Raw genomic sequence first — 15,308 nt, 5'->3', positions numbered from 1 at the left:
ACCACCCTGTGAAGTTCAACATAACTTATTTCATCTGCAGCCTAATAAATTAAACTGCATGCTTTCCCGAGTTGTAGTGAGAGGACCACACAACATATAATTGCGTGACCAAGTTTACTTTGATATGATGGTTACAATAATACCGCCATTTCTCACATAATGCATTTTACCAACACAAAAAGAGCTCACTTTCTCTAGCATAATTTGTTTTGTCGACATTTGGAAAGTTGACTGACGAATTTGTCATTTCCATGTACTGTACTCACATAAAAAGGTTGGATGGAAACCTGGTTAATGTGAGACAAAGCCTTTGTACCAAAATCAGTTAAACATATTGATCACCAAGATCACAGTGAATGTGATAGAGAGAGAGCATGTCCGCCTTACCGTGGACAGTTGATCCATCGTTGGGGTTATTATAGCCCTCCCCTTTGACCTTTATCCTCCTTGTGATGCCGCCGTCGTCCGTCAGCACCTCCCCTTTGAAGCTCAGCAGCTCCACCTACAGGAAGTGAATAAACACGTAAGGACACAATAAAACGTCACGTTACATCCATGTGTTGCCATAGCAACACTAGCAGCAGTGGCACACTTTTACACAATGGTAATCATAAGATTCCATAATGATGAAAATTATGACAGAGACAGTGTTATGTGTTCTGTTCACAATGCCGAGAGAGAATCTAGGACAATGTGCAGTCAGAATATAAAGGGGAAACCTGTTACGTGCAGAGGAAGGCCTATTTCCATCATCCCCTTGGAAAGCACTATGCTTTACCTACCTCAAACTGTAGCATGGCGTTGGGAGGTATTTTGGGCGGGCATCCAGCTGACCCATAAGCATATGCTGGTTTACAGAGGAGCATGCACACCTCTCCTCTCTGCATAGAGGAGACACCAATATCCAAGCCCTTAATCACCTGACCTGTGGAGTGATATAAAATTAGAGACATGATGAACAGATGTAGGCTACATATGCATTGACATATGCAGTGACATATGGGCGATACATACGACGGATTAATAAGATGTTACACCCCCCCCCCCCCCCTTCACACTCATTGCCCCTTCCACACATACAGATGTCACACAGGTGCCACATAAATGTGAGATGTAAGTATAATATATGCTATATGTACATCTGTATGTCCTGATGACAGTTCCTCTTCAGCTGAAAAGGTATCTGAGAAACAAGTAGTGCAGTAAGAGGCAGACTCGGACATACCCTTTCCCAGACTGAAGGTGAAGGGTTTCTTGCGTTCCATACTGGAGTCAAACTTCTTCCCATTGAGTAGTTTGCCAGTGTAGTGCACTGCTACCTTGTCCCCAATCATGGGTCTGTCCCCATCCTCTCCCTGGTTTTTCACCACCTGTACAAAGAACAGATGTCAGCCCTGAGATAATCTCCTCAGCATGCTAGTACTTGTTTCTCTAGCTAGACAGTGATGATGGTTTCTTCATGTAAAATATTTCTTTTTCATGTACCCCCTATTATTATTTTTCATCCTAACAGTTATGCATTTTTTGCTATGCTCTGTTTTAGAAGTAACACCGGGACAGGAGGATGTGCTCAATACAAAGGAATACTCTTGAGTGGTGGCAGAATTATGAAAGATGCATTTCTCTGAAGTCTCTCTGATTACTGTGCCAAAGGGAAGACTTTGTGTGCATGCTTCATTTAATATGTTGAGCTGGACTCCTGTATGCAGCCTGGTCTCATAGACTAGATGTAACATAGTAAATGTAAACCTGAAACACTCAAATTAGTGGGATATGTTACATTTGGTATGGTTACAGGCAAAAATGGAGGAGGTGGTTGGCCGGGGTGGATGGGTGGGCGTATAACGCGAACATCTAGCAACCCAAAAGTTGCGTGTTGGAATCTCATCACGGACAACTTTAGCATTGTAGCTAATTAGCAACTTTTCAACTACTTACTACTTTTTAGCTACTTTGCAACTACTTAGCATGTTAGCTAACCCTTCCCCTAACACTAACCTTAACCCTTTAACCTAACTCCTAACCTTAACCCTTTAACCTAACTCCTAACCTTAACCCTAACCTTAATCCTAACCCTTTGTATCATACGAAATGGATCATGCACATCCACAAATTAATACATACCATTCGAAACGTAACATATCATACCAAAAGGAGTGTCTCAGTTTACGTACAAAATAATACGAAATGCTCTGAGACCAGGTTGCTGTATGTCAAGACAGAGTTTGTCCCTGACAGAGGAGGTTGGGAATGAGGTTGAAGCCTACCTTGAGAACTCCCTCATCTTTGTTAGGAGTGACGTCGATGCCCTTGGCAGCAAAGACCACAGCAGGAGACTGGTCATCCATGGACTGGTCCTTATCTGTGGTCATATCTGCACCTGGGCATGCCACTCTAACCCTGCACAAAAGAGTCCCACACACATTGTTAAAACTGGGATGCGCACCAATGTAATAACACACACACAAAACCCCACCAACACACAAAGCCCCCCTTAGAAAAGGCCTTCAAGGACCACCTGAATGTCAATTAAACAGTAATCAATGATATGCATATGCTTTAAGTAGGTACATTTGTTAGCTATGCTATATTTCTGACATTCTGTGAGTCAGGGAATGATGTTTCTAACATCTCAACTCTTCATTCTGATAAAATGCATGAGCTGACACACACCCCAAAGTATATGTAGAGGTGCTGACTAACGGAGAGAAAACTCTGTGCCGTCACTCTTTGTGAGACATGCAGCACAGTACATTATTGGGAGACTGTTGAAGAGCCAAATAAACCTTCTGATTAAGAGCTACAGAAATAATATCCTCATATGCCTCAATGGCCGCCTTCTCCCAGCCCACAGTAGATCATGCTAACTCTGGGAATTTGCTGCAGTCATACCATCATACTAATGTCAAGACTCCAGTACACATAGGTCTGCTTGGCACAAGCTGTAATGAAGACAATGTACATATATCTATGATGTTTCATTGCAGTATACAACGCCCACATTCACTATAGACAATGCCAAAAGTTTTAATGCAATCAAAACTGCAATGTGGTAACCTATTTACGCAGTAGCACTTTTTTTCCCATGGTCAAATAAAATGACCCAAAAAAAGTGTTTCTTCTTCATTCTGGAAAAACTGGACCCTGAAATATGAGATCTGATGGTGCAACAGTGCCGTCACTCTGTGCCGTCACTCAGTGCCATCACTCTTTGTGAGACATGCTGCACCATCGTTGTCGGGAGACTGTTGAAGAGCTTTCTGGTGATGAGTACATTATAATATTATCCTGATATCTTTCTATAGCAGCCTTTATCTCTCAAACCACAGTACATCAGTACATCATTTCAACACATTTTAATTCATACCATAATACTAGTGTCACGTGTGCAGTGGACGTAGGTCTGACATAACTAACTAATAAACACTTCTCACATTTAATGACTGAAAATGCTACACACAAAAAAAGCCAGGGGTCATATACAGTAAAACCTGCAATGTGGTATTTATATGTTAGCTCTAATAATGTAGGGTTCCTGAAATAATCTACTAGTCTATCTGGATCATCTTGTAGAGATCACAGAGTAGAGCTAGGACGATAAACCAAAAATGATCGACACCGACCATACCGATCACTTATCGCAGGCATTTTGCTGATATCGTTCATTACGATAAGAAGCCTATACTAGAGAAATGTAACGTTTGAAATTAAATATGTTTGCTAACATGGGTGATTGTTAATGGGACAATTGATGGCTACAACCAGTAGTAGTTTATAGGATAAATATAATTATCATAATTAACACATTCGCATGAATCGTCAGATTAAACTAGAGATATCCGTTTTTTTAAATTGGATGCATCTCAATCCACTACATCAGCCTATGTAACAGTTCCGCATCTGGGGTGAAAGTTTACAGAGCTAGAGCAGTGTTTGTCAGACCATAAGACGTCACGAGACATCCCGAAAATCTGTCTTCTCACAAAATCGTCTGTAGCGTCCGAACGGTTTGGCCTACAAACTATTATGACCCATCTATGGAAAATTAGACTCTCACGAACACGATGGCTTTTTACTCTAGGACACCCACAGGCCTCACAAGACTCGTCTGAAGGTCCCTGGTACCAGTCTAAAAAATGTATGGAAGTATACAGTACCAGTCAAAAGTTTGGACACATCTTCTCATTCAAGGGTTTTACTTAATTTTTTACTATTTTCTACATTGTAGAATAGTGAAGACATCAAAACTATGAAATAACACATATGGAATCATGTAATAACCAAAAAAGTGTTAAACAAATCCAAATATATTTTAGATTTTAGATTCTTTAAAGTAGCCACCCTTTGCCTTGATGACAGCTTTGCAAACTCTTGGCATTCTCTCAACCAGCTTCACCTGGAATGCTTTTCCCACATATGCTGAACACTTGTTGGCTGCTTTTCCTTCACTCTGCCGTCCAACTCATCCCAAACCATCTCAATTGGGTTAAGGTCGGGTGATTGTGGAGGCCAGGTCATCTGATGCAGCACTCCATCACTCTCCTTCTTGGTCAAATAGCCCTTACACAGCCTGGAGGTGTGTTGGGTCATTGTCCTGTTGAAAAAAAAAAAGATTGTCCCACTAAGCGCAAACCAGATGGGATGCTGTGGTAGCCATGCTGGTTAAGGGTGCCTTGAATTCTAAATAAATCACAGACAGTGCCACCAGCAAAGCACCCCCACACCATCACAGCTCTTCCTCCATGCTTCACGGTGGGAAACACACATGCGGAGATCATCTGTTCACCTACTCTGCATCTCACAAAGATACGGCGGTTGGAAACAAAAATCTCACATTTGGACTCATTAGACCAGAGGACAGATTTCCACCAGTCTAATGTCCATTGCTTGTGTTTCTTGGCCCAAGCAAGTCTCTTCTTATTATTGGTAGTGGTTTCTTTGCAGCAATTCGTCCATGAAGGCCTGATTCATGCAGTCTCCTCTGAACAGCTGATGTTGAGATATGTCTGTTACTTTAACTCTGTGAAGCATTTATTTGGGCTGCAATCTGAGGTGCAGTTACTCTAATGAACTTATCCTCTGCAGCAGAGGTAACTCTGGGTCTTCCATTCCTGTGGCAGTCCTCATGTTAGCCAGTTTCATCATAGCACTTGATGTTTTTTGCGACTGCACTTGCAGAAACTTTCAAAGTTCTTGAAATGTTCCGGATTGACTGACCTTCATGTCTCAAAGTAATGGACTGTCATTTCTCTTTGCTTATTTGGGCTGTTCTTTCCATAATATAGACTTGATCTTTTACCAAATAGGGCTATCTTCTGTGTACCACCCCTACCTTATCCCAACACAACTGATTGGCTCAAACACATTAAGTGTCACGATCGTTAGAAACAGCGGACCAAGGCGCAGCGTGATAAGCGTACATTCTTTTAATGAGTACAGACACGAACAAAACAATAAACGATACGTGAAGTCCTAGGGTTAAACACAAACCTTACGGATCAAGATCCCACAAAACAAAAGTGCCAACAGGCTGCCTAAGTATGGTTCCCAATCAGAGACAATGAGAATCAGCTGCCTCTGATTGGGAACCACCCTGGCCAACATAGAAAACACGAACTAGAACACAACATAGAAAATAACACATAGAAACTCCACACCCTGGCTCAACAATATAAGGGTCCCCAGAGCCAGGGCGTGACATTAAGAAGGAAAGGAATTCCACAAATTAACTTTTAACAAGGCTCACCTGTTAATGGAAATGCATTCCAGGTGACTACCTCATGAAGCTGGTTGAGAGAATGCCAAGAGTGTGCAAAGCTGTCATCAACGCAAAGGGTGGCTACTTTTAAGAATCTCTTTTTTGGTTCCATATGTGTTATTTCATAGTTTTGATGTCTTCACTATTATTCTACAATGTAGAAAATAGTAAAAATAAAGAAACACCCGGGAATGAGTAGGTGTGTCCAGACTTTTGACTGGTACTGTATATGAAGACTGTTTAGTGAAAAAAATAAGTGGTTAAATACATGTCAAAAATTAAATAAAAATGTTTGCTGATCTTTCCTATCTCTCTTAGATATAGGATAGACACTTCAGAACAAATTTCTTTTAGATTTTTTGGGGGGACTATCTGTTGTTCCATGTAGTGAATATGTTATTCAATGCGTTTGTGTAGGCTAATAGCAGTAAGGCCAAATCTTTTTTTTAATCAAATATATATATTTTGGGGGGGGATACTTCAAAGGGTCTTAAAATTCATAATCAAATAGTAAAATGATCCTTGGTATGACCTTCTTAAAACAATTCTATATAGCTTAGTAGAACCCCCCCACCCCCACCTCCCCCGGCTTTTGTTGAAAGTACATTTTATATCAGAGAAATTAAGCTAATTGATTGCACCCAAATTGGCCATTTTAATTTATAGGATTCAGATAATTTTCAATAAATATAGTACCTAACATTCGATTTGGACCAAACCTCTTCCTACCAATAAGTAAAGGCGTCCGCATTCTTCCCACCAGAAACAGTTCGTAAGAGTTCGTGCATATATTATGATGACATTTTGTGATGTTTTTTTGTTCGGTTTGGAATTCAGTGAGGGTTTTATTCGCAGTTCGGGCACACAACATTTTTTTCTGGAGGCAAGCCGAAGTTCAGAGCCAAAGTCTACGCCCCTTCGTCGGTGATTGGTGAACAGTAGGGATTCTTCAATAAAGTCTTTGTTGTCATTCAACGAGAGACAATTCGTTTACATGCACATTTTTCATTGAGAAATACTGCACCAAACATCTTAGATAGATGTAAAATTTTACGACTAAGATCTCCTCGGCAAAAACGTCAAAATGAATGACAGATTTCTTGAGTTATCTTAGATTAATTATGACTATTTTGAAGAATACTGGCTATGGCGTCTCAAAATGGACAAACAGTACTATTGCCACTTTTGTCTCGTTTTTCAAGCGAAGGTCTTTTAAGGGATTATGCAAGCACACTTGTTCGGTTCGGCTAGCCGAGTTCGGCTAGGCACCAGTCGTACTGAAGCATGCTGACGCCTTAAGACATGAGGAATCCCAAAAAATTGTCAAAAGCCCCCCACCATTTTGCTGGTCTCTTGTGTTTGGCTCATGATAAAATAAATAATAATAATTGGTCATTTAGCAGACGCTCTTATCCAGAGCGACTTACAGGAGCAATTAGGGTTAAGTGCCTTGCTCAAGGGCACATCGACAGATTTTTCACCTAGTCGGCTCGGGGATTAGAACCAGCGACCTTTCGGTTACTGGCACAACGCTCTTAACCACTAAGCTACCTGCCGCCCTTATTATTAAAGGAAATGTGATCTATTTTTTTTTAAACACAAGAGACCAGCAAAATTGATTCAAGAGTGTGGCGGTATAGCCAGAATAGCAGCATCTAGTGGTCAAAACCATGGGGCGGCGCGCAATTGGCCCAGCGTCGTCCAGGGTAGGGGAGGGAATGGCCGGCAGGGATGTAGCGCAGTTGATAGAGCATGGCGTTTGCAACGCCAGGGTTGTGGGTTCGATTCCCACAGGGGGTATGAAAAAATAATAATGTATGCACTAACTAACTGTAAGTCGCTCTGGATAAGAGTGTCTGCTAAATGACGTAAATGTAAATAATAAGTTGCATGGACTCATCTCGTTTTCAATAACAGTGGTTAACATGAGAGATGGGCACCGATTGGTAGACGTGTAAAATATAAATATAAATATATATATATATATATATATATATATATATATATATTACAGATGATGAATACCCCTTTGAGCGTGGTGAAGTTATTAATTAGCCATTGGATGGTGTATCAATACGCCTAGTCACTACAAAGATACAGGCGTCCTTCCTAACTCAGTTGCTGGAGAGGAAGGAAACTGCTCAGGGATTTCACCATGAGGCCAATGGCAATTTTAAAACAGTTAGAGAGTTTAATGGTTGTGATATGAGAAAACTGAGGATGGATCAACAACATTGTAGTTACTCCACAATACTAACCTAAATGACAGAGTGAAAAGAAGGAAGCCTGTATTAAATGAAAATATTCCAAAACATGCATCCTGTTTGCAATAAGGCACTTAAATAATACTGCAGAAAATGTGACAAAGAAATTTACTTTTTGTCCTTAATACAAAGCGATATGTTTGGGGCAAATCCAACACAACACATCACTGAGTACCACTCTTCATATTATCAAGGATGATGGTAGCTGCATCATGTTATGGGTATGCTTGTCATCGACAAGGACTAGGGAATGTTTTAGGATTAAAATAAACAGAATACAGCTATAAGCACAGGCAAAATCCTAGAGGAAAACCTGGTTCAGTCTACTTTCCAACAGACACTGGGAGAGGAATTCACCTTTCAGCAGGACAATAAGAACAAATACACTGGAGTTGCTTACCAAGATGACATTGAATGTTCCTGAGTGGCCTAATTAAAGTTTTGACTTAAATTCGCTTGAAAATCTATGGCAAGACTTGAAAATGACTGTCTAGCAATGATCAACAATCAACTTGACAGAGCTTGAAGAATTGAAAAAATAATAATTGTACAATCCAGGTGTGTAAAGCTCTTAGAGACTTACCCAAAAAGACTCACAGCTGTAATCACTGCAACGGTATTGACTCACGGGTGTGAATACTTATGTAAATTAGATATTTCTGTATTACATTTTCAATAAATTTGCAAACATTTCTAAAAACTTGTTTTCACTTTGTCATTATGGGGCGTTCTGTGTAGATTGGTGAGAGAGAAAAAAATATATTTAATCCATTTTGAATTAAGGCTGTAAATCAACAAAATGTGGAATAAGTCAAGGGGTATGAATACTTTCTGAAGGCACTGTAACTTCCCCTTTAAGGAAAAATGTTTTATATACACTACCGTTCAAAAGTTTGGGGTCACTTAGAAATGTCCTTCTTTTCGAAAGAAAAGCAACATTTGTTGTCCATTAAAATAACATCAAACTTATCAGAAATACAGTGTAGACAGTTTGAGAAACAGACGCCTCACAGGTCCTCAACTGGCAGCTTCATTAAATAGTACCCGCAAAACACCAGTCTCAACTTCAACAGTGAAGAGGCGACTCCGGGATGCTGACATAGGCAGAGTTGCAAGAAGGAGAGGGATGGAGTGCTGCATCAGATGACCTGGCCTTCCCCCGACCTCAACCCAATTGTGATGGTTTGGTTTGAGTCGGACGGCATAGTGAAGGAAAATCAGCCAACAAGTGCTCAACATATTTCATTTACATTTTAGTCATTTAGCAGATGCTCTTATCCAGAGCGACTTACAGTTAGTGAGTGCATACATTTTCATACTGGCCCCCCGTGGGAAACGAACCCACAACCCTGGCGTTGCAAGCACCATGCTCTACCAACTGAGCTACAGAGGACTACTTGAAGGAGTTCCCATATGTGGGAACTCCTTCAAGACTGTTGGAAAAGCATTCCAGGTGAAGCTGGTTGAGAGAATGCCAAGAGTGTGCAAAGCTGTCATCAAGGCAAAGGGTGGCTATTTGAAGAATCTTAAATATAAAATATATTCTGATATGTTTAACACTTTTTTGGTTACTACATGATTCCATATGTGTTATTTCATAGTTGTAATGTCTTCAATGTCATTCTACAATGTAAAAAATAGTAAAAATAAAGAAAAACCCTTGAATGAGTAGGTGTGTCCAAACTTTTGACTGGTAATGTATATATAACAAATATGACGACACAGTATTTATATTATTGCACCCCACAAATATGCACAAAACACAGCTTTTAGCTAGAATGAGTTGTTGTTTTAAAACTGTAAATTGTGGTTTAAAATGCAACACTTTTTTTAATAGAGGAGAGAACCTCATTTTTGAAAGTGTTAAATCCACACTACAGATTTGGTACAATAAGAAAATATGATTGGAGTAGAGAGCTGAATCATGTGGATGGCAATGTTGTACAGTTCTGGATAAAAAAAGTATAAATTGCTGAAAAACAAATACTTGGGGTAAAGAAAATAAAGTAGGGGTGGAGACCTGCTCTATATTTATTTATAAATGTGTGTATTTAATTCAGACATTTTGGCTATGCTTATTATTCCATAAGCCTACAAAATTCAATTTGATTAAATGAAAGCAGTCAGAAACCACATTTATGAGTAGATAAATATTTGGAACTTTCAGGTGCATGAAAAATGTGCAAGAGATGGTAAAAGAGAATTGAATAGAGGTAGAGAGGGGGTGAAAACAAATGTATGATTGAGACAGGGACTTGGCTAACCCTTTTTCCATTGTATTGTGAATATTTTGTTTAGAAGCCTCAATACAACAGTTTATGTGCCCCAGATATTACTAATGTTTTTCTGTAAACAACATCTGGTTATGAACTGAAAATATGAGATTTCAAGCAAAACTATCTCAATCAATTCAATCAATTTTATTTTATATAGCCCTTCTTACATCAGCTAATATCTCGAAGTGCTGTACAGAAACCCAGCCTAAAACCCCAAACAGCTAGTAATGCAGGTGTAGAAGCACGGTGGCTAGGAAAAACTCCCTAGAAAGGCAAAACCTAGGAAGAAACCTAGAGAGGAACCAGGCTATGAGGGGTGGCCAGTCCTCTTCTGGCTGTGCCGGGTGGAGATTATAACAGAACCATGCCAAGATGTTCAAAAATGTTCATAAGTGACAAGCATGGTCAAATAATAATCAGGAATAAATCTCAGTTGGCTTTTCATAGCCGATCATTAAGAGTTGAAAACAGCAGGTCTGGGACAGGTAGGGGTTCCATAACCGCAGGCAGAACAGTTTAAACTGGGATAGCAGCAAGGCCAGGCGGACTGGGGACAGCAAGGAGTCACCACGGCCGGTAGTCCCGACGTATGGTCCTAGGGCTCAGGTCTCTCAGTTGGCTTTTCATAGCCGATCATTAAGAGTTGAAAACAGCAGGTCTGGGACAGGTAGGGGTTTCGTAGCCGCAGGCAGAACAGTTGAAACTGGAATAGCAGCAAGGCCTGTGTATACAGTGAAAGTTGATGGTCATGTACAGTGGCTTGTGAAAGTATTCACCCCCCTTGGCATTTTCCCTATTTTGTTGCCTTACAACCTGGAATTAAAATTGATTTTGGGGGGTTTTGTATCATGATTCAAACAACATGCCTACCACTTTGAAGATGCAAAATATTTTTTGGTGTGAAACAAACAAGAAATAAGACAAAAAAACAGAACTTGAGCGTGCATAACTATTCACCCCCCCAAAGTCAATACTTTGTAGAGTCACCTTTTGCAGCAATTATAGCTGCAAGTCTCTTGGGGTATGTCTCTATAAGCTTGGCACATCTAGCCAATGGGATTTTTGCCCATTCTTCAAGGCAAAACTGCTCCAGCTATTTCAAGTTGGATGGGTTCCGCTGGTGTACAGCAATCTTTAAGACATACCACAGATTCCACAGATTCTCCCGAGTGGCGCAGTGGTCTAAGGCACTGCATCGCAGTGCTAGCTGTGCCACTAGAGATCCTGGTTCGAATCCAGGCTCTGTCGTAGCCGGCCGTGACCGGAAGACCCATGCGACGGCGCACAATTGGCCCAGTGTCATCCAGGGTAGGGGAGGGAATGGCCGGCAGGGATGTAGCTCAGTTGGTAGAGCATGGCGTTTGCAACGCCAGGGTTGTGGGTTCGATTCCCACGGGGGGCCAGTATGAAAAAAATATATATATAAAAAATAATAATGAATGCACTCACTAACTGTAAGTCGCTCTGGATAAGAGCGTCTGCTAAATGACTAAAATGTAAATGTCTGGGCTTTGACAAGGCCATTCCAAGACATTTAAATGTTTCCCCTTAAACCACTCGAGTGTTGCTTTAGCAGTATGCTTAGTTGTCATTGTCCTGTTGGAAGGTGAACCTCCGTCCCAGTCTCAAATCTCTGGAAGACTAAAACAGGTTTCCCTCAAGGATTTACCTGTATTTAGCGCCCTCCATCATTCGTTCAATTCTGACCAGTTTCCCAGTCCCTGCCGTTGAAAAACATCCCCACAGCATGATGCTGCCACCACCATGCTTCACTGTGGGGATGGTGTTCTCGGGGTGATGAGAGGTGTTGGGTTTGCGCCACACATAGCGTTTTCCTTGATGGCCAAAAAGCTCAATTTTAGTCTCATCTGACCAGAGTACTTTCTTCCATATGTTTGGGGAGTCTCCCACATGCCTTTTGGTGAACACCAAACGTGTTTGCTTAATTTTTTCTTTAAGCAATGGCTTTTCTCTGGCCACTCTTCGGTAAAGCCCAGCTCTGTGGAGTGTACAGCTTAAAGTGGTCCTATGGACAGATACTCCAATCTCCGCTGTGGAGCTTTGCAGCTTTTTCAGGGTTATCTTTGGTCTCTTTGTTGCCTCTCTGATTAATGGCCTCCTTGCCTAGTCTGAGTTTTGGTGGGCGGCCCTCTCTTGGCAGGTTTGTTGTGGTGCCATATTCTTTCAATTTTTTAATAATGGATTTAATGGTGCTCTGTGGGATGTTCAAAGTTTCTGAAATGTTTCTATAACCCAACCCTGATCTGTACTTCTCCACAACTTTGTCCCTGATCTGTTTGGAGAGCTCCTTGATCTTCATGGTGCCGCTTTCTTGGGGGTGCCCCTTGCGTAATGGTGTTGCAGACTCTGGGGCCTTTCAGAACAGGTGTATATACTGAGATCATGTAACAGATCATGTGACACTTAGATTGCACACAGGTGGACTTTATTTAACTACTTAGGTGACTTCTGAAGGTAATTGGTTGCACCAGATCTTATTTAGGGGCTTCATAGCAAAGGGGGTGAATACATATGCATGCACCATCTTTCCGTTATAGAATTTTTGAAAGAAGTTATTTTTTTCATTCCACTTCACCAATTTGGACTATTTTGTGTATGTCCATTACATGAAATCCAAATAAAAATCCATTTAAAATACAGGTTGTAATGCAACAAAATAGGAAAAACGCCAAGGGGGATGAATACTTTTTAAGGCACTGTAAGTCAGCATGGAAAACACACCTACTGAACAATGTAAAGTTGTAAACTATATGAATGAAATACAAAGTATGTGGACACCCCTTCAAATTAGTGGGTTCGGCTATTTCAGCCATACCAGTTGCTGACAGGTGTATGAAATCGAGCACACAGCCATGCAATCTATATAACAAACATAGGCAGTAGAATGGCCTTACTGAAGAGCTCAGTGACTTTCAACGTGGCACCGTCATAGGGTGTCTCCTTTCCAACAAGTCAGTTCATCAGATTTCTGCCCTGCTAGAGCCACCCCAGTCAACTGTAAGTGCTGTTATTGTGAAGTGGAAACATCTAGGAGCAACAACGGCTCAGCCGCGAAGTGGTAGGCCACACAAGCTCACAGAACGGAACCGCTGAGTGCTGAAGCGCATAGCGTGTAAAAATCGTATGTCCTTGGTTGCAACACTCACTACCGAGTTCCAAACTGCCTCTGGACGCAACGTTAGCACAAGAACTGTCAGTCGGGAGCTTCATGAAATGGATTTCCATGGCCGAGCAGTAGCACACAAGTCTAAGATCACCATGCGCAATGGCAGGCGTCGGCTAGAGTGGCGTAAAGCTCGCCGACATTGGACTCTGGAGCAGTGGAAACGCGTTCTCTGGAGTGATAATTCACACTACACCATCTGGCAGTCCAACAGACAAATCTGTGTTTGGCGGATGCCAGGAGAACGCTACCTGCCTGAATGCATAGTGCCAACTGTAAAGTTTGGTGGAAGAGGAATAATGGTCTGGGGCTGTTTTTCATGGTTCGGGCTTGGCCCCTTAGTTCCAGTGATGGGAAATCTTATCTCTACAGCATACACTGAAATTCTAGAAGATTCTGTGCTTCCAAATTTGTGGCAACAGTTTGGGGAAGGCCCTTTCCTGTTTCAGCATGACAATGCAAGGTCCATACAGAAATGGTTTTTATCGAGATCGATTTGGAAGAACTTGACTGGCCTGCACAGAGCCCTGACCTCAACCCCATCGAACACCTTTGGGATGAATTGGAACCCCGACTGCGAGCCAGGCCTAATCGCCCAACATCAGTGCCCGATCTCACTAATGCTCTTGTGGCTAAATGGAAGCAAGTCCCCGCAGCAATGAGCCTGTTTAGCAGCAAAGGGCGGACCAACTCCATATTAATTCCCGTGATTTTGGAATGAGATGTTCGACGAGCAGGTGCCCACATACTTTTGGTCATGTAGTGTGTAATCCATGTACTCATTTTTTATTTGGAAGAGAATAAGGATAATGGCCTGTACAGTACGTAACAGTAGTATTGACAATGTGAGTCTAACTGCAGACTTGACCTTGTCAATGATTAACCTCTTGGATCTTCGTCAACAGTACAACTTTTCTGGATATTCTCGTGTGAACTAACCAGTTGTATGATGATGTAATGTCCTTGACTTGTATGTGTGTTTATTTCTGCAGCTCATCCAGGATGGCACATCAATGCGAGCTGTGGCAAGAAGGTTTGCTGTGTCTGTCAGCGTAGTGTCCAGAGCATGGAGGCGCTACCAGGAGACAGGCCAGTACATCAGGAGACGTGGAGGAGGCCGTAGAAGGGCAACAACCCAGCAGCAGGACCGCTACCTCCGCCTTTGTGCAAGGAGGAGCAGGTGGAGCACTGCCAGAGCCCTGCAAAATGACCTCCAGCAGGCCACAAATGTGCATGTGTCTGCTCAAACGGTCAGAAACAGACTCCATGAGGGTGGTATGAAGGCCCGATATCCACAGGTGGGGGTTGTGCTTACAGCCCAACACCGTGCAGGACGTTTGGCATTTGCCAGAGAACACCAAGATTGGCAAATTCGCCACTGGCGCCTTGTGCTCTTCACAGATGAAAGCAGGTTCACACTGAGCACATGTGACAGGTGTGACAGAGTCTGGAGACGCCGTGGAGAACGTTCTGCTGCCTGCAACATCCTCCAGCATGACCGGTTTGGCGGTGGGTCAGTCATGGTGTGGGGTGGCATTTCTTTGGGGGGCCGCACAGCCCTCCATGTGCTCGCCAGAGGTAGCCTGACTGCCATTAGGTACCGAGATGTGATCCTCAGACCCCTTGTGAGACCATATGCTGGTGCGGTTGGCCCTGGGTTCCTCCTAATGCAAGACAATGCTAGACCTCATGTGGCTGGAGTGTGTCAGCAGTTCCTGCAAGAGGAAGGCATTGATGCTATGGACTGGCCCGCCCGTTCCCCAGACCTGAATCCAATTGAGCACATCTGGGACATCATGTCTCGCTCCATCCACCAACGCCACGTT

At 42.2% G+C, this 15,308-nt stretch overlaps 1 protein-coding gene across 2 annotated transcripts in view; it reads right to left on the bottom strand.

Moving 5' to 3' along the window:
- LOC311138647 (peptidyl-prolyl cis-trans isomerase FKBP5-like) overlaps positions 1 to 15,308 on the bottom strand; it is a 29,760-nt gene that overhangs the window by 7,965 nt on the left and 6,487 nt on the right. Inside the window, exons 1-5 of one of the 2 annotated variants that reach the window (XM_084173427.1) lie at positions 5,747 to 5,767; positions 2,268 to 2,400; positions 1,226 to 1,370; positions 783 to 925; positions 388 to 502 (exon numbers count right to left, since the gene is read on the bottom strand). In XM_084173427.1, coding sequence (XP_084029553.1) covers positions 388 to 502; positions 783 to 925; positions 1,226 to 1,370; positions 2,268 to 2,372 — 508 coding nt within the window. In that variant the 5' untranslated portion in view covers positions 2,373 to 2,400; positions 5,747 to 5,767. Of the gene's footprint in view, positions 1 to 387; positions 503 to 782; positions 926 to 1,225; positions 1,371 to 2,267; positions 2,401 to 5,746; positions 5,768 to 15,308 lie in introns of those variants that run through there. The other variant, XM_084173426.1, reaches the window with a different exon arrangement.

Source organism: Coregonus lavaretus (assembly GCF_964263955.1).
Source record: "Coregonus lavaretus genome assembly, chromosome: 12".
Classification (NCBI taxonomy): domain Eukaryota; kingdom Metazoa; phylum Chordata; class Actinopteri; order Salmoniformes; family Salmonidae; genus Coregonus; species Coregonus lavaretus.
This window is presented reverse-complemented; position numbering and strand designations above follow the sequence as displayed.